Raw genomic sequence first — 26,582 nt, forward strand, 5'->3', positions numbered from 1 at the left:
ACTAAGATGATATCTGCCTTTTTCACTGTCATTCTTTCATGAGTGTACAGTGGAATTTTCCAGAGGCTACACGACGTGTATACAACAGACTGAATGCTAAAGCAGATCTGAGAATCTAGCTCTCTCTTATTAAACCAGACTCTAAACAGATTTGCAAACATGTCAAATAATGCCACTCTTCTCAATTTTTGTTTTGAAACTTATTTTTCATTAGAATGTTATATTTATGTTGCTATGTAATGGGTTTATTAGCTTTCAATAAATAAAGCTTTAATTTCTAATCCAGTAAAATAAATACAAACCGTATAAACAAAAACCCTTTGCAATTTTTAAGAGTATAGTCTTTCAATAATTTTGAAGAGCGTAAAGGGATCCTGAGACCTAAAAAATCTGAGAACCACTGCCTTAGGGGGACCAGCTACTTACCTATTGGTAGGTTGATTGTCCCCTTCCTTTGTAAGGGATCTATGACCTCATGGTAATGAATATGTATTCCTGCTCCGGACTTGGCTTCCCTAACTGCAGTGCTTCTGCCAGCCTCATCATTTTTGGACTTGCTTATTCATCACTACGCTATCCCACACATTGCCTATTTTCATTTTATGGTGAAGGGCACATAGCAATGGTCTCACCCATGGAACGCACAATGTGCCCCATCGCTCAAAAGCAGCTGACTGGATAGAGAAACCTTCAGCGCCAGCTGGGGGACAGCAACCTTCAAGGTTAGGTTATTGACGTGTAGGATGCAGTATAAAATCAGTGGCTCCACCTCTCTCACAGCCAGAATGCAGAGGCCCAGGGACCAAGGGGTGGAAGTGGAGGTGGCTCCTCTCACTGTTATTCCAATTAACCTCCTGGAGGAATTTTTGCTGTCCATCGCTCAACTTTGTGTTCAGTGGGTCTGGAGTCCTTAGTGTCCAAGGGAGGAATACTTTCTCCAGGCAACACAGATGTGGTTCCTTGAAATTGGAAGTAGAGTCTTCTTTCTGGTCATTTTGAGCTCTGTATGTTGCTTAACTAAAAGGCAGAGTGGGCATCAACTGTACCAGACAGAGTGATGAATCTGGAAAATGGAGGGCGGGCAGGAAGGCCACGTCTGGAATCTAGAGGATTCACTGGGTACCTCTCAGATCTCCCGTGTCTAATAACAACAGTGGGAAACGGCAACCCAGTAGACCAAAGACCAATAAGAACCTGAATCGCATAGGAATAAAGACTTAGGACACACACACCTGGTAAAGAACCAGATTAGCCAAAGTGCTGGCAGCTGGTGAGAGGAGCCTGGAAGGGGTGGGAGGAAGAAGGCTTGACTGCTAACTCAGACCTCGTGACCAGCTACAGATGCGGGGCTGGAGCAGGTTTCTGCTGTTATCCCCACTCTGCTGTCTGACTGAAAGAGCCTTGATGATGACTAAGTTAGGCTCCGGGTGAGTGTGACTGAAGGATGACAAGGATATGGTGGCTGATGAGACTGTTTTTTCCCTGTTAGGGATGAGCTTTCTTTACCCCTTAATTTTTTTTAAGTATTGAGGTGAAATTCACATAACATAAAACAAGCCATTTTAAAGTGAACAATCGGTGGCATTTGTGCAATCATCACCATGATCTATTTTCAAAACTCTTTCATTACCCCCAAATTCTGTAACCATTAAGCAATAGGAACATGAGTTTAACAAGGACAAGAGTGAATGGTGGGGGAGGAGGGGGGGTAAGGAATTGCTCTGCTTGGATACCCTGTCTCCCCTCTAAATCCACTCTCCCCTTGTTCCATTCCTGGAAGGCTGACCTCTGTGGACTACACTCAGTGAAGTCACTCAGGTGCCTCTGCTTTGGGCTTGCAGATGGGTCTGACCCAAAGGGAGGCACCAGCAGGATCAAAGTCAGAATATTTATCCCCTGGCTCCGTCTCACAGAGGCTGTGTTCTGCTCCCCATGGCTGCAGCCCCGGCAGGGCATTCCCACCCCACCCCCCGGCCCCCATAGTAACAGCTCCCTCCTTTTGCTCTTCAGGTCTAGGGGCTTCCTGTAATGTGAACCCCCTGGGTCCCATCCCTGGTAGGTTCCCTTAACCCTGCCCATACCTCTGTAAAGACTTCCTTAGTTGAAGGCTCTTCAGTAACCCTTTGAGCGTACCATCCGTTTCTACCTGGGACACTGATACAGAAATGGATGGTGTGGTCCCTCCGTATGGTCCTTTTGGCATGGACCACTTCAGATTTTATGGATCAAACCAGCTCTGTTCACAGGTCCCAGTCTGGGCAAAGGAGATGCTTTCCTCCACAAAGCAGGTTCCAAGGGTGCTGGGGGTATGTACCAAGGCCTCACTGCCCTCTGGCGGTCATCTCCTGAAAATGCACCTCAGGGATCCAACCTCAGCCGATCTCAGCCCACTGGGCACTGGTGCTGAGCCCGTTTCACTCCTGAGCACGTTTCACCCAGGGGTTACTGTCCCCACTTTGCAGCGGAGAGCCTCTCCATTGCCCTTAGTATAAACCAAAATCTTGACCATGGGCTACAAGGTCCCATCTTCGCCTCCCCTCCTGTCACTCTCTGACCCAGCCACATCAGCCTTTCCTCAGATCCTAGGGTGTTCCCACATGCAGCTCCCAATTAGATAGAACATTCCCGCACTCTCTGAAACCTTCTTCACCTGGTTAACCTCAGTTCATCCTGTAGTTCTATCCATCACTTAGGAAAGTCCTCCTCGTCACCCCTTCCTCCCCTCACTGTCATTCACACACACACACACACACACACACACACACACACACACACACACACGGGTTTTCCTGATTAATGTTGCTCTTCCCCAGAGGCTGAAGGAGCGTCTTGCTTTGCTCACAGCTGTGTTCCTGGTGCTGGACCCACAGTAATAACCACACCAGCCCCTGACATGGATTAAGTGTTTCTCTGTGCCAGCCATTGAGCCAAGTCCTTGGGGGCTCTGGGCCACCCTCCTCCCACAAGTCCTTGGTCCCCAGGGAGCAGCCCTCGACTCTATCAAAAACTCACGCGGATTTATTAGAATATGAAAAAGATTCGGTTTCTTCTGTACAGACGGCAGAGCGGCAGCAGCTGGGGTGGCTTTGAACATGGTTGTCAACGTCACCCTTGCATGGTGACTCCTGCCCCAAACAGCACTTACACGGAGAGGAGGGGGGACGGATGAGCACCCACTGCCCAGTCCATTGGGAAGGGGGACGCTCTGACTATTGCACAATCCTGGGGAAAGGAGTACCCTTGGGAGAAGGACAGACACCAGTAGGCCTGGGCCTGGCCCACGGTGGCAGTGGGAGTAGGAGTGTGTGCCTGTGAGCAAAGGCCTCTGGGGACCCAGGACTCAGCCCACCCACCAGCCCTGGCCGGTGGGAGATGCTCAGGGGAGGCCCCTCCCCTGAGGACGGGGCTCCACAGCAAGCTGGGTGCAGTGCTTATAAGAGAGGTTCCAGGGGCCAATGGGGGAGGGGAGAGGGATGAGAGAAAACAGGCCAGCGGGAACTGAGGGTCAGGCCCAAGAGAAAGAAGGTGCCAGGAGGCCCGGCATCTGTGAGTTAGAGAAAATCATGATTAGGGTGGGTATGTGAGCGGGTGAGGTCATTTCTGAAATCAGAGCCCTGGGGACAGAGGACTGTTCTGGGGGAGAGTGTTGGGCAGACAGGCACAAACGAGGATGGGTAATGCTACAGAGTAGGATGGCCGGAGCTCTGTTCAGCTAGAGGTTTTCAAAAATGTTTTAAAAACAGGAATGCCCTCTGTGCAAATAGAATCTTACATGGAAGTGTGAACAAACAAAACAGATAAAAAGGTAGCACTTTCTGGTGCCCCTGACAGAAGCCCCTGAAGGGCCCAGTGGTCCCCGCTGGAGCACAGTTTGGAGAGCTGAGTCATATCATCGTCCAAAGTGCCTCAGCTCCAGACAGAGCTCAGAGATGCCCTCAGCCTGCAGCTCTGAGTAAGGACAGGTCAGGTGGCTGGCCAGGGTGACAGAGCTGGCAGGAGGAGGGTGGGACGGCCATGGGTCACTGATCCCTCCTCCCCCAGTCAGATGCCTGGTCCCCTAGTCTTAACGCTGTTAATGGAGGGCCTGGCCTAGGCCAACAGAGGCCCCGGCTCCTTCCCTTTCCAGGAGGGACCAAGGCTGAGCCAGAGGCTCTTTGGTTAGAAACTAAGACTGACTTCAGTGAGGAGGGTGACGGATTGGGAGGGGGCCCTCCGAGGTCTGGGAAACTCAGAGGCCCTGGTCTGGGTATGGGAGAGAGCTTGGATCAGGAAGGGCAGGGTTTGCCTCAGCCCAGCAGGTCTGCCAAAGGACTGGGAAGGCAGTTCTGGTGGGAGGGAGGGCGCTTCCCAGGAGGCAGGGGGAGCCGTGCTGCGGTGGGGGCTGTGGGCCCAGCTGCCATGCGACAGGGGGAGGGGCAGGGCCAATCCAGGTCGGGAAGGACGAGGGGAGCCCCGCCAGCAGACCCCTGCTCTGGTGGGAGAGTCTGTGGTGGGACGGGCACCGCCCGCTGGCCCCAGTGTTACTGGCCCTTGGGGATGAAAGGCTCTCCCTCCCCAGGCTCAGGATGGGGGCCTGGGTCACTGAGGCAGCGCTGCATCCTCTGGGAGCTGGGGCTGTCACTTGGTGCAGGGGTGAAGACGTCGTCGGTGCCTGGGGACGAGAGCTCCTTGGTCCGCATCACGATGCCCCTGTCGTCGTCCTCGTGGTCCTCCTTGGCCACCCTTCCTGGATCCCGGCTCAGCCCCAAGACCTTGCCCTTCAGCTCCTCGTTCACCAGGTCCACAGACTCGGGCGACTGCGGGGAGGCTGGGTCGATGGTGATCACAGGCAAGTCGGCCTTCGGCTCATAGGCCAGCGGGTCTGGGGACAGAGAGCCAGGCACAAGCTGGCTTGTGCCCCTGAGCCCTGCCCAGCGTGCGCCCCACCTCAGCCCGTGCCAGCAACTCCTACAGAACCTCAGCAATCCTGGCGCGCTTCAAATCACTCCACAGGGGCCTTTCCAAGCCCCTGTCAACACAGCAGATTGCTCTTCCTCCCCTCGGACTGGGGTCTGAGAGGTAGGACTGTGTTCCCCTCCTCAGCCCTGGGGCTCCCATAGGAGTCCCTCCTCAGACCAAGAATTCAGGCTCCCTCCTGAGTCACCGGGTCCTGGAAGGCCTGCCCTTGTTTTCCCCACATGCTGGTGATCCCAACGGTGCAGCTGCCCCCGGCCTCCCTGCCAGGCACCCGGCTCCACAGCATGAGCCCCACGTGGAACGCTCTGTTCCTGGGGAGGACAGCAGGGCCACTCTTCTGCCCCCTTTGGTGAACCCCCAACTCTACCCGATGTAGGAGGAGCTTGGGAGGTCAGGGAGGGAGCAGCCCGTCCTCCCCGCGGGCTCTCTGAGGCCCATTCCTGTTGCAGCCTCATCCTCGAGATGGTGGCACTGTGTGCCCAGCCTTGAGGCCCCTCGCCCAGCACCCTGCGCCCTGCCTTACCTGAGCCAATGCGGGCCCGCGACATGGTGGGCGAGTCCAGCTTGTGGGCCGGCACCGTCAGGTAGTTGTTGATCTGACAGAGGAAGGGCAGACAGGGGTGAGCATGCGCGGCCCCTCTGGACGGCACCCAAGGCCAGCGGCCACACCCTCCTTTGGTGTGTCTGGGGTGCCCGCTCCCTCTCTGCCCGGGCCAGTGCTAGGTCCTGAGGGCTTGGCCCAGCCTCTTGTCAAGCTCTGCAACCTCCGGGGTGGCCTTGAACACCCCCCTCGCTGCCCCGCCTCTCCCACGGTGACACTCGCCCAGACTCTAGCTCCAGCCCACACCTACCCCTGAGGTACAGACCCGGAGAGTCAACTCAGGAGTGTCACCTGGGCCCTGGACGGCCCCCAGGTATCTCAATGCAACACGCTGGAACCGAACTCAGCTTCTTATCCTCCTTCAAAAGCTGTTCCTTCCTTGGTGTCCCCTCTCTCAGCCACCACTCCCGACTACCCCAGTGGAAGGCTAGACGTGACCCCTGACGCCTTTTCCTCTTCCCTCAGTCCCCCCTCAGTCTGGTGACCAAGGCTTGCTGCTTCCACCTCCTAAATGTCCCTTGAAGCTACCTGCTCCTTCCCTCCCCCCGCCACTGCCCTAAGCCGGGCCACCCCCACTGCTCCCCATGTCGTTCCCTTGCTTAGAACCCTCCTTCGTGACCCTCCACGCCCTTGGAATAAAGCCCAAACCCTAACACCATTAACAAGCTTCCTGGAAAGCTGAGCCCCCTCAGTCTGTGGTCAGGAGCTTATGCACAGCTTCTTCCTTCCACCTGGACCTCCCTCTGCCACACTCCCTCCCCTGTGGCTCTTCACCCTAAGCATACGCTGATCACTTCCTTGTTCAAGGTGCTCAGGGCCCCTTGCACTTCCTGTCCTGCACGGGCTACTGCAGGAGAAGCTCTGTAAGGGAGGGGCTGGGCCAGTTCACCACCGGATTCACAGAGGATACTCTGCTGCTTGGCGCTTAGGAACCGCTCCACAAATGCTTCCTGAACAAATGAATGAAGGCGTGTGTGCCTTGCGTTGTGATTTGGGACAGGGCCCTTTCCCCTGGGCCTTAGTCTTCTCACTAGAGGGGTTAGAGCACATGGATAGACTCTTCTAGCTCTGATGCCTGAGGACACAATGGGGAAGGGGGCCTCTTTGCTGCTCTGAGTGGGGAAGAGGGAGAGAAGGCAGCTTTCTGGAACCTGCCCTGGGGCTCAGCCTTTGAAACAAGCGGAGGAGGCCAAAAAACCAGATCCGAGTGGCTCTAGCTCCAAAAGGGCCTGGTGGTGGCGGTGCACGAAGAGGAAGAACCCAGGCTCCCGGAGAAAGGCGGGAGCCAGCTCCAGTCCCAGACGCACCTTCTGCTCCAGTTGCCGGGCCTTCTGTCTCTGGAGCAACATCTGGTTCCAGGCCTCCTCGTAGGGGTCTGCCACCAGCGTGTGTCTGTTGTAGGACCGCAGCTGTGGGAGGAACAGTTGTCAGGCAGGGCAGGCCCCAGAAGCTGGGCCTGGAGGGGCTGGGCGGCTCTGGGCGTGTGGCGCGGGGCTGGAGCAGAGAGGGGGCGGAGGGGCTCCTCTGCTGTAGGGGGGCCGGCTGGGGAGCAGCTCCTCACCCGCTGCCTGGTCTTCTGCAAGTTATTCCTCAGGATTTTGCGGATCTCCTCTTCCTTGTCCTTGGACAGTGCTGGCAGGATGCGCTCGGCAGGCAGGGACTTGGGGTGGATGTTCCTGGGATAACGGGGCACAGATGAGAAAACTCCTGGGACCCTGGGGCCTGCTGGGCTGGGCCAGAAGGGTCCCCCCGGGATGGCCGGGGTGGGGGGTGGGCCAAGCCTCAGGTCCTCAGTGTGGCCCTGCAGCTCTCCCGCCCAGCCCGGTAAGATGCCCCAGGGGGCCTGCTCCAGGTGCCTGTTGAGGGGTCAGTGCGCCTGCAGAGGCTGCCAGGGTTGGCCACTAGCACTCACTGCATGGAGACGGTGGAGACGGCAGAGGGGATCTTGCCCATGCCCCCACTTTCCACCAGCTCGATGGCCTGCTTCATCTCCATCTTGTGGTAGAAAGCGATAAGCTGGGGCTCCTTGGAGCGCTCGCCAGCTATCAGACACTTCTTCACATACTTCTTATTAAACCGATTGAGCCTGGTGGGAGGAGGGAGGACAGGGATGAAGCCACCTCCTGGGATGGGTTGATGCCCAGGCCCCGGGAGACCCTTTCCTGCCCCTCCCACCCTCCTGCCCACAAGGCCTGCCACCTACTTGTCCTTCCAGTGGTGGTGGCCGTAGTGGCCACAGATGTCCTCGATGCCTGTCAGAAGGTGGTCCAGGAACTGAAACGGGCCCAGGGCCAGGTCAAGCCTTACTACTGGGCTCCTCCCCTACCAAGACTTCTGAACGGGCGCCCCCTTCCACCCTAGTGCAGCTCTGCTCAGCCCAGCCCTATAGTTCCAGGACCAGCCAGGAGGTGGCACCTATACCTCACTCATCCTGAACCCCAGGGAAACCTCAAGCCCTCTGGCCACCGGGGCCCGGCTGAGACCCCTTCTCTGAACCCACTTGTGCCGATGCCTGGGATAGGTTTCTGCAGAGGCAGAGACTGCGTGACGCCCCTTCCTCAAGTTCTAGGCTGCTCATATCACACCTCCCTGTGGTGTGACCTGGTGACCTCAGGAGGCTGAAGGACCACCCGGGCACTGGGATGAGGGAGGAGGGGCTGACTGAGGGCATGGACGCGAGGCCTAGCTGCTCCCCAGCTTCCGGAGCCTCCTCCTGCAACACAGGGCCCAGGCCCAGCTTCCAGTACCTGAGTGTGGATCTCCTCGTTGATAGAGCGCTTCGTTTCTTGCTTTTTCTTCACAGCCAGAAGGTCTACCAGGGGCCGAATGGTCATGCCCTGGAGGGCAGGTGGGTGTCAGGCACTGTAGCTCTGCTACTCTGGCAGGGAGGCCACAGAGGTACCCCACCCCAGGGTCCCTGAGTCTGGGATGCCCTCTGCTCTGAGGTCCCCAATCTCCCAACCTCCCAGCAGCACTTACATAAAGCAGGTCCTTAAGGCCCGCTTCTTTCCAAAGACACAGCCAGCGGTTTCACAGCCCATCCAGCCGAGTGACTCACACACAAGGCATCTAGCCCAGGTCAGGGGTCAGAGGGCCTGGGTCCAAGTGTGAGCTCCACCACAGATGCATTCTGTCACCCCAGGGAAGTCAGGCCTGGCTAACAGGGAGGACCACCTCTGCTCTGCCCCCCTTGCAGGACTGCCACCCAGGAGGACCTAGTAAGAGCAGCAGCAACTAATTTAACTGCATACTTGCCATGTGCCAGGACCAACTGTGTTTTACTAGGATTAGCACTTCAATACCCACAATGACCCTAAGAGGTAAGCCCATTCATTATCCTCATTTTACAGATGAGAAACCTGAGACTCAAAGAGGTTAAGTAACTTCCTAAGGTCTCACAGAAGTAGTAAAGCTGGATTCAAACTCAGGCAGGGAGGTCCCTACCTCAAAGCTGCTTTCATTAAAAATGGGCTTGGTAGGGCTTCCCTGGTGGTGCAGTGGTTGAGAATCCACCTGCCAATGCAGGGGGCACAGGTCCGAGCCCTGGTCTGGGAAGATCCCACATGCCACAGAGCAACTAAGCCCGTGCGACACAACTACTGAGCCTGCGCTCTAGAGCCCGCAAGCCACTACTGAAGCCCGTGTGCCTAGAGCCCGTGCTCCCTAACAACAGAAGCCACCGCAATGAGAGCCCGCGCACCACAACGAAGAGTAGCCCCCACTAGCTGCAACTAGAGAAAAGCCCGCACGCAGCAACTGAGACCCAATGCAGCCAAAAATAAATAAATAAATTTATATTTTAAAAAAAGGGCTTGGTAAACCATGAGCATATACAACTGCAAAGTCAAGGTGGAAGCAGGGCAAGATGACAAAAGAGGCAGTCCCCTCTGCTTTTAAAGGACAGAAAAAACAAGTCCAGCCCGAGGAAGTTTCCTCTCTACTGTTTTTTCCCGAGAAGGCAATGATGTTTCCCATCTAGGGCCTGGCCAGGATTAGTGTCCAGGAAAGATGGAGGGGATGGTAGAGAAACAGAGGCCCAGACAGGGTGTTTCTCACTTGCCCAAGGTCACAGGTCAGATAAGGAAAAGCAATTTACAACATCTCAGGCTTGGCTTCCCTGGGGACTCTGAGGGCGGTGAGGCTCTCAGCTAAGTCTGGGTTGTTTAAATGCACAGGAATCACGGCCAGCAGGCTGGAAGGATTCTTCAGGATCATCCAGTTCAGTCCCCTCACTTCACAGATGGGGATCTGAGACCCAGAGATGGCAGGAGAGTCCCTCCCAGGGTCACACTGACAACAGCAGAGCTCTGGCTAACTCCAGACCTCCTGCTGGCCAGCTCAGGGACCTTTCCAGTTCCCCATGTTGCGCTATTATTCCCATTTTACAGATGCAGAAACTAAGATCCTAAGACATTAAACCACTTCCTTAAGCTCCTACAATGAGCATCACGGGCCTGCTGACTGGACCCACTCCTCTTAATGCTATCTGGATCCCTAACGAAGCTAGGCAGCAGTCTGGTTACTTTACATTCTGATTGGTCACTTTTCAATGACGCAAGATCACAACTCTCCCTTTACAGTTTAGGACACTGGGGCCCAGAAAGGGGGAGTGGCTTGTCCCTGTGATAACTGCACTAGTTATCAGTGGAGCTGGGACTAGAACCCATGGGCCCCCTCTTGGGTCATGTGCTTCCTCTTTCCTGCTAGAGTCAGGGTCCCCAGGCAGGGCTGCTCCACCCTGTCCAGCACCTGCACAAAGACGGTGAAGAAGATGACGGTGATGATGGCCGTGAGGAACAGGTCACACATGGGAAAGTGCTTCTTGTCCAGGAGGTAGCCCAGGGAGAAGGCGATGGCCCCTCGCAGGCCCCCGTAGGCAATGATGAACTGGTCCTTGGGGGTCAGCTTCACGATGCGGAACTTGTTGATGAACCAGGTCAGGCCCAGCACGCCTGCCGGGGAGGGGAAGAGAGGAGTCAGGCTGTCCCAGACCCTCCTGGCTTCTGCAGCAGAGAGACTTCTCTGTCTGGAGGAAGCCTCCACTAGTAAGCCCACCCAGCTCACTCATTTCTCGGGTCCCTCGGCCCAAGATGCTCCAGATCCCTCCATCCAAGAGCTGGGTGGATCTTCAATTTAAGGGGTTCCCTCAACCTGGATATATTTTAGAGACATTACAGAGGCCTCCAGCGGCTGGAGGTCAGGAGGGGGATGGGAAAAGAGATGGCCACAAGTTGATACCTATTAAATATGATGGACCTACTTTTCTGTGTGTTTGAAATCTTCTGTAATAAAAAGTTATTTAAAAATGCAGAGTTCAGAGTCCAATCTCAACCCACAGAACCAGAATTTCTGGAGGATTAAAGGGGCTTCAAGACAGTGCAGCAAGTAAATGTGACGCCCAGACCCAACCTCAGAGAGGAGGTGAGACCCAGAGCGGGGAAGCCGTGCAATCACTGAGGTAATGTGTGTCTGGCAGCTGAAGCAGCGGCCGAGGGCCTAAGGCCTGGTCCCCGTGTGCACCCCAGGCTAGCAGCAGAGGTTGGAAGGAACTGCAGGCAGCTTTGAAAGCGCTAAAGTCCAGACACTCACAGACCTGGCTCTGTGGGCCTCCACTGGCACATCATGACTGTCTCCCCAGAGATCACGGATGCACCTCAAGCACATCCCTCTCCCCTCAAAGGCCCATCATGGCCTCAGCACTGCAGACAGCAGGAGTGGGGAAGCCCAGCCAGGAGCCAGCCCCAGCCCCTCCACCCAGCGCACTTCTCATACACACACAGACACACACACAGCACCCACCCCCACCACGCACACACACCTCCCCTGGCTCGGGCCCGGGACCTCACCCAGCACTCGGGCGATGAGGCAGAAGAGCAGGGTGCTGATGACAAAGGTCCAGTTCCAGTGGTGGGAGCCGGCCACGGTGGAGACGCCGAGGAAGATGAAGATGAGGGTCTCGCTGACGCTGCTCCACATCTTCAGGAAATACTTGATGGTCGTGTGGGACTTGTGGGAGATGTTGGCCTCCACATAGGGGCGCATCACCACTCCCGAGGCAATGAGTCTGGGGTCAGGGAAGCGCGGGGTTCAGGGTTCAGAGTCGAGCTGCACCTTCCCAAAGCGCCTCCACAGCCAGGGAGGTGGACAGGTGCCTGTCTCCTGAGCTCCCCTCACAAGTCAGACGCCCCTGCGGGCTTCGCACACCTGTTCTCACTCAATCCTCTCACCCAACCCTGTAGACACAGGCATATTCTTGTGTTTTCTAGACGAGAGATCTGAGACTTGTAGAAATAAAGTCGCCTGCCCACGGCCACACAGCCAGCGAGTGGCAGAACTGAGACGCAAACGAAGGGCTGCCCAGCTCCTAGGCCTGTTCCTTCTCCCCGAGGCCATGCTGCCACTCCACCTTACAGAAGTCAAGTCTGCGGCCTCAGGTTTATCCCCTCGAGCGTGGTGGCCCTTTAACCTGTGGGGGTCCCCACGGGGAGCTCTCTTCCGAGCAGCAGCCCAAGGCCTCCCAGCCTGGTGCCCACACCTGGGCCCCATTCCTGCTGGCCCAGCCTCCTCGCGGTCATCCCCAGTGGCCCACACTTCCAATGGCCTCCCCTACTGTGAGCACCTTTGCACCTCACTGCCCCTCCACACTTCCCTGGCTTCAAGACCCGTCTGGGGCCTCAGGACCTCCAGGACCCTCGCTTCAAGGGAAGCCTGGAGCCTCCCTGCTGGGGCTGCTGAGGGCAGCAGCAAGCGTGAGTGACTGTGTCCGGCTACCACCAAGGGGTTCCCTTTGCGACAAATGAGGGGAAGAAACAGCTGGGCTGAGACTTTCCAGAACCTTAAACTCAGTGCTTCAGGGGCAGCCCCGGGACCTGGAGTCTGAATCTGGGGCCTGGGCGCTGGGTAGCTCCCTTTGACCCTACAAGCCTAGGGAATCTGAGTTGGCAGCCCCCCACGCCACGCCCAGACTCACGCCATGATGCCCGACAGGTGGAAGAGCTCGGCTGACAGGTAGGCCATGTAGCTGTAGAGGAAGACGAAGAGCGGCTCGATGACGCGGATGTGGGAGGTGAACCGGGAGGTGAAGGCTGCGATGACCCCGTAGACCACGCCCACAAACACCCCGCCCAGGGACACCACGAAGAAGCTCAGGAAGCCGAGGACGATGTCCACGATGCCCACGCGGTCGTAGTTGGCAAACTCCTCAAAGAGGTGATACAGGACCTAGGAAGAGTGCGCAGGCTGGTCGGCAGGATGCCCCACGCCTCCCTGGGGTCCACCCAGGGTGATCCTATCCCCTCCGCTGACCACGGCCATGTGGTAGCAGAGAAACCCTAGCACCAAGCAGGTGCCAAAACCACCGGCCTCGGGGCCAGAGGGTCTTCGGGCCTGCGACGTGCCGTGCAGGTGAAGAGCACAGCTCTGCGGCCAAACCACCTGGGTTGAAATTCTGGCTCTGCCGCTCCCCAGCTGTATGCGTGAGGCAAGTTACTCAATCTCCCTGTGCTTTAGTTTTCCTGACCAGAAAATAGGGGCAATAGTCCCGACTTTACAGGGCTATTGTGAGATTAAATTAGTCGATGAAGGCAAAGTGCCTATCACAGTATTAGCTGCTACTGCACCAAGTTCGCCTCTCATATCCTTGCCTGGATTTCGGTTTTTCCTTCGGCACAAAGCAGGGGGAGTTCAGCTAATGAACTAGGACAGGACCTAACTGCTGAAGTTCTCTGAAAATATACACGGCCAGGCCATACACACCTGACTTGGACTGTCTGGAAGTGGGGCCCAGAAATCTCTGCTCAACGGGTGGTTGCAATGACCCACCAGGTTCAGGCACTGTGGGACAAGACGCTCTCCATGGCTTCCCCACCTCCGGGCGGGGGAAATAAACGGTCATTGCAACACTGCCATCAGACCTTAAGTGGCACGTCGTACGCCGTAAAGCGCCTGATCATGGTCATGCTGCTCGACACACCACAGCCTGAAGAGGCAGGCAGGCTATGGATGCTTGTTCCTTTGCTAAACTTAGGCTCAGAGTAGTGAAGCGACTTGCCAGACGGCCCCCAGCCCAGGAGCAGCAGAACCGGGCCTAGAGCTTGTTCCCTGACAGCCGTGGACGGGGCCTCCCTGGGCATTCAGCTTGGAGGTCCTGCCCCCTCTTAGGTGCTGGCTGCTTGGCCTGCTCCGAAACAGCTCTACCTAGAAACCAGCTGGGGAGTGTCCAGGCCCGGGGGACACTGAGGGAGTGGGGAAGAGGACCTGAGGGTTCCTGAGACAGAACCCTCCGAAGCCCCCAGTACCTGGGCCGCACCTGGAAGCAGGGCACCTTTGCTCCAGGGCAAAGGCCTGAGGCCACTCAGCTTGGGGCAGCCTTCAGCTCTACCGTCTGGAAAATGGGGCACTCACACCCATGCCCAGAGCTCTAGAAAGGGCCTGACTGGGGCTAGGCAGGAAGGGGAGATGCCAAGCACCGGCCAGTCCCCGGTGCTGCCAGGACACAACCGTCTGGGAGACAGGGCGGGGCTCCGGTGAAGGACAGCAGTGCATTCTCAGCCCTGGGCTACCTAAACTTACTCCTGGCCTGAGGAGATCCATGGGCCCCTAAAGTGCACACCACCGGGGCCAATGGGGCAGGCATAGAGGGCGAGGTGCTCCTTTCTGGCCCCGTACCACTGTCACTGGGACTAGAGCAGCAGAGGAGCATGCTGGTAAGCGTTTGGACTCCGGACTCAGACCGTGTAGATCTGAACCCCAGTTACATCATTTACCAGCTAATATGACCTTGGACGAGTTCCTTAGTCTCTCAGTGCCTCAGTTTCCTCACCTGGAAAACTGGGGGAAATTACCATGCTAAGCTCATGGAGTTTCTGTGCAGATTAGATGAGACCACACGTATTCCGACAGGAAGTACTCAGTGAACGCCAGCGATTACCACCAGCGCTGCCACCGTCTCGGGGAGGTGTGGCCGTGGCCCGAGGTGGCTGGACTGACGCATCCACTCTTGTAACCACGCCCCGCTGCTCCCCAGTAGTGCCAACCTGAACCCCGACACCCAGAGCCTCTGGGGAGGGCTTCGTCTCTGGCGCTCACTGATTTTGCAGACATCAGCGAGTGTGACTCCTGTCAGAACCCCCGGGAGGATGACAGGCTGAGCACTGCAATCCCTGTTACAGATGGGGCAACAGGCTGGTGTGGTAACCCGGGGCAAGAAGAGACAGGACAGACGCCAGCCTGCTCAGGTCAGGCTGCTGCTCCACCAGCCTCACGAGGAGCTGACGAGGGTGGCGGGGAAGGAAGAGGGAGAGGAAGCCCAGGCTGTCAGCAGCCGACCACCACCGTCTGTCGCTTCTTTCAGGTGCGGCTTCCTGAGTGGCTGGGGGGGAAGTGGGAGTGTGTGTGCGAGCGTGCACATGTGTCCTTGTGTTTTCCTGTGCGGGCAGCTGCTCTCTGAGCGGTCCAGCTAGGAGGGGGGTGTAGGTATTTTCACAACACAACCTGAGTGTGCCCATACACGTATCTGTTTCCTGAGGAAGCCGACTGGGAGGAAGGGTATGTGCAAACATATACAGCCTTGCCACGTGCAGACCCTGCAGTAGGGCGTATCTGTCCTCGCTAGACCCGGAAGGAAAGCACTAACTACTCTGCCACTTTGCAGCTGTCAAAGGTGAGGCCCAGAGAGGTACAGTCACTTGCCTAAGCTCACACAGTAAGGAAGTGGCCAACCCAAACCAACCCACTTGTCACCTTCTGTAGGTTTTAGAGGCAAGGTCCCCTTCCACAATTGCTGCCCTCGAACTCTGCACAAATTAAACTCTAACCTAAGACGCAGCTAACATGAAAGCCGAAATGCCCCTCAGAGACTAAATGGTCTATAAAGGGTAAACTGAGGTACAAAGAGGACAAGTAATTTAACCAAGATCACACCACAATCCATCAGGGACAGAGCATATGACCTGGTAAGGCCAAGAGCTCAGGCCCTGGAGTCAGACAGACCTGGCTTCTAATTTTGGTTCTATCATATCCTAGCGAGTTATTTAACTTCTTTGAGCCTGATTCCTCCTTTGTAAAGTGAGAATAATAAGCACCTCCTAAGGTGGTCATGAGGATGAAATGAGATAATCCATGTCCAGTGCCCATCATGATGTCCACACACAGCAAGCAGGAATGGACATTTGCTATCTTATTACTATCATTAGCGGGTGGATGTGGGATTCACTCTGGACCTGAATTCGGATCTGCGTCTTGTGTGCACGTGGGTGTGGTCCCTGCCCCCTCACCACAGTGACGGCGTCATTGAGCAGGGACTCCCCGAAGACGAGGATGTGCAGCAGCTCATTGATGTGAATTTCCTCGAAGACGGCCAGCACGGCCACGGGGTCCACGGCTGAAATGATGCTGCCGAAGAGCAGGTTTTCCAGGAGGCCGATGTTGTTGATCTGCTCGCCGCCCACCAGGCACACGGCGTACATGAGGCCGCCCAGGAAGAAGGCATTCCACAGCGTGCCCACCACAGCGAAGATCAGGATGGTGCCCAGGTTCTCTGTGAACTGCCGCAGCGGCAGGAAGTAGCCCGCATCCAGGATGATAGGCGGCAGCAGGAAGAGGAAGAAGACGTCTGACTGCAGGAAGGGGGGCGTCTCGCCCACGCCCTTGATCAGGCCCCCCACCAGCAGCCCCACCACGATCAGCAGGCAGCTCTCCGGGACAATGCTCGAGATGGTGGGGATCACATGGAAACCTGCAGAGGGTGAGAGAACGGGAGGCATGGGCCTGAGGGGAGCAAGGAGGACAGAAGGCTGGGGATGGGGTTGGGGACGAGGAGGGCAGCTGGTGAGAGGGGCAAAGACTTGGTTTCAGAAGGCCGCTCTGTTAACTTCCTGAGCCTCAGCTTCCTCGCCTGTAAAACAGAGCTGATGATACCAGCCTCAGAGGGTTGCTGTATAAACTAAGTGATGATGTTGTTAAAGTGCTTTTTGCGAAGGATATAGAGATGCTATCTCTGTCACTGTCATAAAGTAGTATAAAGAAGCAGCTCTGTATGCCTCCAGAAAGCAGAAATTATACACTGATTACTGAAGCTCCAAGTGCCTCCAAGTTCCCTGACCACCCTGTCTGCCCAGGTCAGGGTAGGAGTTCTTTTCTGGTGCCATCCCCACTCACAACTTCTATCTGCAATCCTAAGGGCATTACCTACACCTGAACCCAAGTCACTTTCCAGGGACAAGTTCAGGGAGACAGATGTGAGCTCAAGACCAGGCCTAACAATCCAACAATTCTGTCTGAGGGAAGACAGCCAGTTCCTCATCATGGAGGTATTTAAGCAAAAGGCAGACAATGGTTGGTAGGGAAGTGACACAGGAGATAGGAAGAAGCACAGAGGAGTCAAAGAGTATCAGTGCAGGAAGGAACCTGGGGAATCATACTACCAGGGGCCTGCAAACGTGCAGAACGCACGCAGCAACTTCCAACCCCAGACTCGCGTACTTTCCTGCTGGGCCCAGAGAGCTGCTCAGGAGGCCGACGGCAATACATCACTTTTGCATGTGAGACGAAACCTGTTTGCCACCCTGTTTCTAGCCCAATTCCACCCACTTTAAAGACAGGGCAACTGAAGCTCAGAAAGGGGAAGAGACTTGCCCAAGGTCACACAGCAAATCAGTAGCAGAACCAGGACAGAACCCAGGTCTGACTCAGAAGCTCCCATCAAATTCCGCAGTTCTTTAAGTCAACCCCTCCTTCCTCCCCATTAAGACATAAAATGCCCCTCTGCTTGAGACCCATCAACTATCTCCCCAAGCCAGGTCCTGACCAGCGGTAGCAGCAGGCCACTCTCTGCAGCGGGCTCCCTTGGTTCCAAACCCAGAGCTGGGAGGTAGCAAAAATCCCTTACAGAGAGGGCACCTCTCAATGCTATGGGTTTGGCCATGGGTTTTTGGTTTGTTTTGGGTGAGGAGGTGGTGGAGAAGACCTGGGCATCTAGCTGCATGTCGGCCACATAACCCCCAAGGTCCTCTTGGTTAAGAGGGTCTGCTTGACACTTTGCTCAAGGTGAAGGCTCTTGCTCTCCTCCCCTCCTTAGCCTGTAAGCTCTGTGCAGGCAGATTCCATATCTGTTTATGATTATATCTCCAGGGCTGGGGACACAGTAGGCACTCAACAAGTATCTACTGATCTGAAAATGCAAAGGGCTTGGCCAGAGCCCACATGATTCCCGATAACCTGTTTGGCCAGGTCTCTGCTCTCTTCATCCCTGAGATCCTTGGGAAGGAAGAGGAACATCCCTCCCCATGCCCAAAGCCCTCCTGCTCTCAGGTACTGATCTGGGTGGCACCAGTACAGCTACAATTCAAGACTCAGTACACTATCCGGCCCAGAACCTTGTCACAGCGCCAAGCACACAGGAGATACTCAAAACATGTTGGAAAAAACGCATCTCCATCCTAGGCCAGGAGACTTGAAAACAGACCTGACCAAAAGTCACCTCTTAGCTAAAAAGGCCCCCTCCCCCATCCCCTGTCTTTGAGTGGCCTTCAGTAACCCTCAGTGTTCACCCGGCTGGTACACTGGGAAGGGTAGGTCAGGTTGAGTCTGACTCTCCCTTGATCACTTGCTAAAAGGTTAAAGTCCAAACTTTCAGCACTGCCTCCATCATCTGGTCTTGCTGATGTCTCATGCTCCCCACTCCCCACTGTCAATTTTTTTTTTTGGCCACGCTGTGCAGCTTGAGGGATCTTAGTTCCCTGACCAGGGATCGAACCTGGGCCCACAGCAGTGAGAGCACTGGGTCCTAACCACTGGACTGACAGGGAAGTCCCTCCACTGTTTATTCTTATGTTTCAACCTTGACAAATTCCTTGCAAATGAGCTACATCCTCTTTTGCCTGCAGAACTTTGCGTAGTCTAGTTTGCCTCTCCAGAACACCATTCCTGTACCTCTACCCCCCCTCCCACCACGTGTGGGTGACACCATATCCTTGGGGAGACAGGACAGCATGTGAATTTGGGGAAGCCAAACCCAGCCAGCTGGCCCCCACACCCCTACCCCCCACCCCTGGGAGCTGAGCACCAACGGCTGCCTCAGGAGGAGGCAGAGTCTTAAAGAGACAGCCCAGGGCAGGTGGAGGACAGCCTCCACCTCCACCTAGCATGTTAGGCTTTGAAACTGCCTCACCGCCCTCTCTGCCATCATCCAATCCACAGAGCTTTCCTGGCCGCAGGAAGTGCCAAGCAGTGCACGGAGACCCAGAGACAAATAAGCCACAGCCCCAGGGTGGGGGTGGGGGGCTGGGTGTGTATGTGTGTGTGTGTGTGTGTATTTGTGTGAAACAAGCCAAGAACAATAACATGAAGAATGTTCATTACTCCTAAAGGTGCATCAGGAGCCAGGCCCTGAGCAGGGAGCATGGCACATGTCACCTCTTTAGTCCTCACAACAGCCCTGTGGGATAGCTATTGTCCCCATTTTGCAGAAGAGAAAGCTGGGGCTCCGGCAAAATTCAGTAGCCTCCCCAGAGTCTAATGGAGGAGCTTGACCCTAGCTCAGCGCATCTTACTTTCTTCAAATAAGCCAGCCCCCAGAGTACCTGGGGCTGGAGGCCTGCTCCGGGAGCAGATCCTCCCAGGTCTTCCTGTGTTGGCCCTGCCTCTCCCAGGCTGGGGAGGAAGGTCTGGGATCCACTCTGGCTCCTGGCCTGCGGGTAGGCGGCACATTACTGGAAAGCAGCTTCAGGGGGAGGGGGTAGACTCTGTCATCAGCACGGTGGAAGGGGGCCTGAGGGCCTGTTCTGGCGTGTCCCTCTCCCAAGGCCCTGACTCCACCCTGTGGAGTCCCCACCCTGTACCCCTGAAGAGTCCCCTCAAAGCGCAGGAAGCTTGCTGACACCGAGTGAGGTGAAAGGGGGGACAGTTGGGTTCCTGGTCCCCTCACAAAGGCCCAGCACTGAGGCAAGACCCCAAGATGCCAAGAAATGAGGCAAAACTTCCAAGGCTCGAACTTGTGGCAGTGGTGATGTCACCAGGATGGAATCGGGGGTGGGGCAGAGGCAGTTAGAATCAGATCCAGCTCCGTGAGAGGTGAAACAGACCTTGGAGACCATCCAAATCCTCCATTACACGGTTGGGGAAACTGAGACTCAAAGGGAAGCGGTGACCTGTCAGTGGTCACGACCAGTCCCACCACGAGAACTCGTGAAGCTCCAAGTCCAGTGATTGCTCAAGCCACACGGCCTCCTTCAGGAGCACCCAGGCCTCCCAGGGCAAGGACAGGAGGAGAAAGTGTGGAATTCAACATCCCCGCCATGGGGCAAACCCACCAACACAGGTTGGGGCTGGCCTGCCTTTGATGTGAAGAGGCTGGGGGAAGGGAGACGTGTTTCTCACTCTGTCCAGTGTAGGTGGCAGTTGGGCAAGTGGGGGCACTGTGGGAACACACACACACACATACATACATACTCACACACACTCTCACTCCCTCTGACACACACACTCGCTTTCTTACACACACACATGCACACAATCACCCATATTCTTGCTCTCTCTGACACACATACTCTGACAAACACACACATTCACCCACCCTCTTCTCCTTCTTACACAGACACACGCACATACTCTCTCTCTGACACACACACGTAAACGGAACAGGCACTGGAGTAAACGTCATATTGATGAGGGGCTCCTGGTCCTCTGCAGCCTCTCTGCTCTCCACCATGAGAACATTTTATTTACAGCTCCTCAGACTGTCCCCATCTGCTGAGACTGGCGCAGTGGAGCAGGCAGGCGAGGCTCTCCCACATCACCCTTGGTTGCCGGGGTGACCAGACACCCCAGTCCCACTTCCCGAATCTTTCCCCACCCTGGCGGTCAGAGGAAAGTGCCAGGAAGAGGGGCCTCCTTGGCCCACCAGTGCCGGGTCACCAGGGACCCAGGGGCATGCGATGGGCTCTGCTGCCCTAGTTCCAGGCCTGAGGACTGCTCTGGGGCTGCAACTCGGCCAGGTCCCAAGGGGTTCCTGGTGGCACAACAATTCCGTTTAACTCCCTCTTCAACTGCCCCAGCAACCAGTCTCAACTACAGTAATGAAAGGTAATACCTCCCAAGGAAAGCCTGGCACTCTATAGTTTACAGCAATGTGTTGACACGTCTAACTTACTTGCACCTCACCAAGCTCTGGGAAGTCACAATTACCATCCCCTCATTTTAGAGATGAGGAAACTGAGGCACAGAAAGGTGAAGCAACTTGCTCAAAGTCAAGTGGTTGGTAACTGATTCAAATCCAAGCAGTCTGGCTTCAGTCTGTGTTCTTAGCCACTCCCTACATTATCCCTGGTTTTATTCTTATTTTGTTTCTAAGGGGAGCGTCAGAACCCAGGACTGAAGAGCCCCAATGTGGTTCCCAGGGTGCCAGAGGTGTTTCTTCCCAGGAGCTCTTCTCCAGGGAAGTCGCGCCACTGCTCCTCTTCCACTCTAGAGGCCCAGGAAAGACCCTGGGGAATCTTTCCCATCTTTTAAGCCTGCCGCCTCACTCCCCAGTTAACTCAGCCAGAAGGGGTCAGTCTTCTCCTGAACTCCTAGGGTAGGAGGAGGGAATTATCAGCCCCTGCCTGCCTGGTCTGTATTCAGCTCCGGTCTCCACTGGGGCCGGAGGGTTCTTTGGGGTAGGAGGGGCTCTGATTGTTCTTGAGTCAGATTCCTCTCCGTGTCGATTCTTCCCACCATCAACGTCAGCTCTGAGGAATAGGGAGAAAGATAAACCAGACGCAGTTGGCGGCACCTCGGTAGGTTTGCAGCCAGACCGGCAGAGACAAAGATGTGTGGCGCTCACCCCTCTGCCCTTGGTTCCAATCAGGGTGTAGCCACTGACTAGCTTGGTGGCCTTGAGCAAGTTACATCTCCTAACCTCAGTCTCCCCATCTGTGTAAAAGCCTATTTCAGAAGGTTTCTGGAGCACAAGAGGACATAATCAGGGCAAAGGATGCCAAACAATGCTAGCACTCAATGCTGGCAAAAAGCAGTGAGTGCTATTATTATTAGAATCTTCAAAACCCAGGTATAGCATGAATCACTCTACGTTATCATGACCTGCTGGTGCGCACCTGTCCATCACTTAGGTGTTAAGCTCCCTAAGGGTGGGAACTTTCTAGAGTCAGCTGGGTCTCCAGCTGCCAGCATAGAGTAGGCATACTAACTATTTGTGAATTGAGATAAAACTGACTTTCAGATGTGAAGTGTGGGAAAAAGGAAGGGGGCTCTGAAATTTCAAGAGTAGGTGATGCTCCCAGAGCAGGGACCATCTGAAGTGGGCTTTGAAGTTTACCAGAGAGAGAAGCAGGAAAAAAGGCCTTCTAGGGTCTGTATTCTTTAAAGACCCCAGCATAAGTACCCTGCACGTAGCAAATGGATGTATGGGTAATGAATGAATGAAAAACAAGGAAAGAAAAAGACAAATAGGAAGGCTTGACTTCGCCAAGCCTTTGCCAATACCCAAATATCAGTGTTGCTGAAAAGATTAAATGAGATGGTGTATGTCAAACACTTAGCACAATACCTGTTACATTTCTCTTTGAGTCTTGGTTCCTCCTCTGTTGCTGGGGTGATGACTGACCTGGTCACCCAGTGACCAGGGTGGCTGTGTCACTGAGATCATTTATTTAGAGCTCCTGGCCCACAGGAGTCACCCAATGAGCGACAATTTTTAAAAAATGTAAACCAACAGTGCTCACTCAGTAAGACTATATTTGATCATGATTCACTTTAAGATACAATCTCCAGCACAGAGAAGGAGAAAAACACTTACTGGACACTTAGAGTGTCTGATGCAAGGCTTTTACGTATCTCCTCTCATTTCATCTCATATCCTGACCCCCATTTGACAGATGAAGAAACTGAGGCTCAGAGAGGTGAAGTGACTTGCCCAAGGCTACCTAGCTGGGAAGTGGCAGAGTCAGAATTAGAACCCAGGTCTCCTAATTGCCAGTTCTCTGTGCCAGGCTGCATCAATGAAAACTAAACGTGTGAGCACCAACAGGAAGACAATTCAAGTCTGCAATATGCCTCCCCTGCAAAACAGCCAAAAATAAATCTGTTCCAAGTACCTGGAGAAGAACTGTTCCCCATGCTGGTGGAGTCTGTCTCTCTCTGTGCCTTTTCCCATCATTCTTCCAAGTGGTACCTCTATCTCTTGCCTGTTTCAATCCACATCTCAGGGAGACAGGGTTCCACCCTCTGGGAACATCGAGTCTGGGTGGGAAATTAGCTAATAAGCTAGCTGAGAACACAACAGCATACGCTGGGCCACCTGAGGCATGGGGAAAAGAGGACTAGGCCAGGAGGTCAAAACCTGGGTTTGAGGCCCAGCTCTGCCCTTTAGTAACCAGGAGGCTTGGGCAAATCATTACATCACAGACGACCTCAGTTTCCTCAGGTGTAGACAAGTGAGAATCAAGTGACTGGATACAGAAGCACCTGTACATTGTGACGTGGCAGACAAACTTCAGAGATGATTGATAAAGGGGAGGGAAGGACAGAAATGCCACATGGGCCGGAGGGCAGGGGGGACAAGGAGACTTGAAAGCAGTAAGCAGAGTGATGCTGTGACTTGCCGGGCCCTCTCGGAGACCTGGCAGGAGAAGCTGTGATCAGGATTCCAGGTTCGTTAACCCTTAGCACTTAACTTCCCATCCCTATCAACCCCTGTCCTCCAGTTGCTAGAAGTCCCCAAACCCCATCTCTGTGCACACAGAGGGAAATCCTTCACCTTGAACGTCTACCCACCTTTCAAAACCCAGCGCAGGTGTCACCTCCTCTGGGAAGTCTTCCCTGAACCCCCAGGCTGAGTCAGGTGCTCCTGCAAACTGAGGAGTGAGAGCTCTGTAGCTGGTGTTCTAGTAGACTTGGCAGCCCAGCACACGGGGCTGGCACTAATCTTGTCGAATGGATCTGAGGTGGCTTTCCAAATATCCTGAGCCCCATGAAAATAATGCTCAGGATGAGTGGGTTCAGGGAATGATGGAAGCTTCCTAAAGGATGTGGAATTGAAGTTGGGTCTGGAGGGCAGGGGGCTGATGGGGGAAGAGTGAACAAATGCACAGAGAGGGCGTCTCAAAAGCCTTCCAAGGACCCTGAGGCCTCCAGCCAGCCTGGAAATGAGACTGGAAGTGAGGAAGGTGCTGGCACACAGCTGGAGGAGGCAGGCATGCGAGGACCCAAGTCAAGGGGCCCGAGCTGATGCTGCGGGCCTCAGAGGGGCCCCTGACCTTCAGGTCTGGCCCTCGATCCAGGTCCTATTCCTGCCCTGCCTTTCACACCCACCAGACTTCTCCCTGGGTCTCAAGACCCATTTCAGTACCCCCTACTCCCCCTCACCTCACCCTGAGCTGGAACAGCAACTCTAGGTACCTAGTCCAGCCTCCCCAATCACCCAAGCTCTCCATAAACATTTGCTGAATGAATATCACTCCAGCAGATTCTCCCCACACCCCACAGGATAGATGCTGGATGGAGAGTCCCCATGCGGTGAGGTGGAGGATGACTCACGGAGGGGCGGGGAGGTAGGGACACGGACAGGGACAGGCAGTAAACAGCCTGTGCGTGTTGACAAGATACAGAGCTCCAGCAGGCAACGGCAGGTAGCAGAGGTCTCCGCGCAGCCAGAAAGGGCAGCAGCTCAGGGGGGTGGGTAGGACCTCAGGCTCCAAAGACTCTCGTGGCTGGTTTGGGTCCCTGGCAGGGGACCATGTGATACACACTGGTTTCTTTTGATTTTTTTCAAAATGGACATATATTACTTTGGTGATTTAAACGAAATCATGGTCATTTAAAACTTTTTTCCAGAAGTATATGAGCTCATTAAGTCAAAGGAGAATAATCCGCCAGTGATTCTCCGTTTCCTATACCCATTCTACGACCCCCTAACCCCCGAAACAGATTGGTATATAAACTCCGAAGCTTTTCTGTATCTGTAAGTTTAAAATTTTTGTGTAAATGGTGTATGCTACACACCGTGCTGTGACTGCTTCTATGGGGCAGAGACTGCGCTAAACACTTCACTGCCGCGTCTTGTTCAATTCTCAACAACCCTACCGCAGTAGGTACTATTATTGTCCCCATTTGAAGGTGGGTAAAGAGAAGGTCAGAGGGATGACCACTTACGTGCCCCAGGGTCAGAGAGCCAGGGTTACTGAGCAGTGTTTCAGACCCAGGCTGACCCCACAGTGCCATCACGTATTGGATGGTCCCTCCACGATGGCATTAGGCTGAAGCCTGCTTCCTTATACTCTGAGATCCTCCACTAAGAGTTCCAGGGAGGCCTCACCTCTGCGGCTGGCAGTGAGACCAGAGGGCCTCGGCTTCTGCTTTCTCCTGACCCTGTGGTACCACTGGTATCAGAAAAATCTAAATCACATCCCTTTCAAAGGAGACCTTTCTGGGCTCCCCAGATTTCAACCACAGAGTGTGGAGGAGAGGAAAGCACAGAGTGCTTGAGCTGGGAAAGAACCTGGCATCAGTCTGGTTTCAAGCCACCATCCCCTTCCTTTCCTGGTGCCCCAGGTGTACCACTCCCTAGCTCGGGCTCTGCCCTCCCTGCCCATCCCCATCCCCATCCCTGTCGTGGCTCCTGCCAGACTGCTCTCAGGACTTACAGACAGCAGCAGGAGCTCCAAGCACCAGTCTGCCCCACACCTGGGGTGGGGAAGAAACAAGAGGTTCAATAATAGAGGTTCTATTTCCAGAAACCTTAGAGCCCTGGGAAAGCTGGGTTTTTCTTTTCCTTTTGGTGGGGGTAGTGTGTAGTGTTTGCAAAATCCAAATTTAAGAGAAAACTGAAATTGAGTATACCAAATACCTGCTGTTCTTAATGTTCCAGCTGAAAGTCACTTAGCTTAGAAGCACAACAATGAACTAAATTCACTAGATACGACTTGAACTTGCTCACGATATCATCGCACTCAGATATAGAGAGGTGGCCGTAGGAAAGCAACACAAAGAGAAATTCTACCATTTCCAGGACAACAGCTGTGCAGAAAGCAAGTCCTGGCGCCCCATTTTCAGCTGCCACAGAGGAGGGAGGGGGAGCTGCAAAGAGAGAACAGGACTTAGGTGGTGCTGGCTGGGCGGGGAAGAGGGAACAGCGCCCTAGGGAGGCATCCGGGGCCCCTTCTACCCCTCCCAGCTCAATTGGCTACAGAGCCTACTATGTGCTTCACAGCATCTGGGGGTGGTGATGAAGAAGGGGTGCCCGGCACCCCTCAACTAGGTTTTGGTGACCACTCAGAGAGGCCAGAAAGACACTGATGAAAGAAAATGACTCTCAGAGGACAGAGCTTGGAGCGAGCCCGAGAAGATGGGGAGGCTTCCAGTGGGATGGGCGTGGGGTGACCCTGAGGCTGGTGTGTCTGGGTGTGCACAGGGTGGACCTGCAGAGTGGCAAGGGCACAGGAGCTGAACTCTCACTTCCCCACCCCCAAACCTGCTCCTCCTCCCACGGTCCCCATCTCCTCAGCATCATTCAGTTGCTCAGGCCCCAAACCCTGGAATCATCCTGATTCCTTTCTTTCTCTCACAACCCATAACCCAATCCAGTGGCAAACACCGGATCTGGCTCCACTCACTCCCTTCTGGAGCTACTGGCCTCCTTGCTTTTCCCTGGATGCAAATATGAGTCCACCCCAGGGCCTTTGCATTTGTTGGCTCCTCTGCCTGAAACATTCTACACTGAATACGTGGACATGGACGGCAGATTCCCTCCCTTCTTACGGGTCCCTCCTCAGGGAGGCCTTCCCGTACCCTCCTATCCACTTACCCTGCTTTATCATTCTTAAGAGCACTTATCACTTCCTGTTTGTGCTCATTGACGGTTCCCCTGACCCAGAATGCAAACTCCGTCGAGGCAGACTGTCCCGGTCGCTGTCGTGTCCCTAGCACCTACAGTTGTGCCTGGCACACAGTAGGCTTGCAATCAGTATTTGCTTAATGGATGATCGTCTCCTGCCTCGGTGACCTAACAAGGTTGTTGTGAGGACCACATGAG

At 54.9% G+C, this 26,582-nt stretch overlaps 1 protein-coding gene across 1 annotated transcript in view; it reads right to left on the reverse strand.

Annotated features, from left to right (window-relative positions):
- Positions 1–2,996: 2,996 nt before the first annotated feature.
- The window catches only part of SLC9A1 (solute carrier family 9 member A1), a 50,072-nt gene continuing 26,486 nt past the window's right edge, over positions 2,997–26,582 (reverse strand). Inside the window, exons 2-12 of the mRNA XM_024766818.1 lie at positions 15,832–16,292; positions 12,528–12,778; positions 11,404–11,621; positions 10,307–10,509; positions 8,305–8,394; positions 7,761–7,831; positions 7,470–7,643; positions 7,119–7,233; positions 6,865–6,966; positions 5,480–5,552; positions 2,997–4,861 (exon numbers count right to left, since the gene is read on the reverse strand). Coding sequence (XP_024622586.1) covers positions 4,521–4,861; positions 5,480–5,552; positions 6,865–6,966; positions 7,119–7,233; positions 7,470–7,643; positions 7,761–7,831; positions 8,305–8,394; positions 10,307–10,509; positions 11,404–11,621; positions 12,528–12,778; positions 15,832–16,292 — 2,099 coding nt within the window. The 3' untranslated portion in view covers positions 2,997–4,520. The remainder of the gene's footprint in view (positions 4,862–5,479; positions 5,553–6,864; positions 6,967–7,118; positions 7,234–7,469; positions 7,644–7,760; positions 7,832–8,304; positions 8,395–10,306; positions 10,510–11,403; positions 11,622–12,527; positions 12,779–15,831; positions 16,293–26,582) is intronic.

This window comes from Neophocaena asiaeorientalis, unplaced genomic scaffold, assembly GCF_003031525.2.
Source record: "Neophocaena asiaeorientalis asiaeorientalis breed wild unplaced genomic scaffold, Neophocaena_asiaeorientalis_V1.1 scaffold79, whole genome shotgun sequence".
In the NCBI taxonomy this organism is placed as follows: Eukaryota; Metazoa; Chordata; class Mammalia; order Artiodactyla; family Phocoenidae; genus Neophocaena; species Neophocaena asiaeorientalis.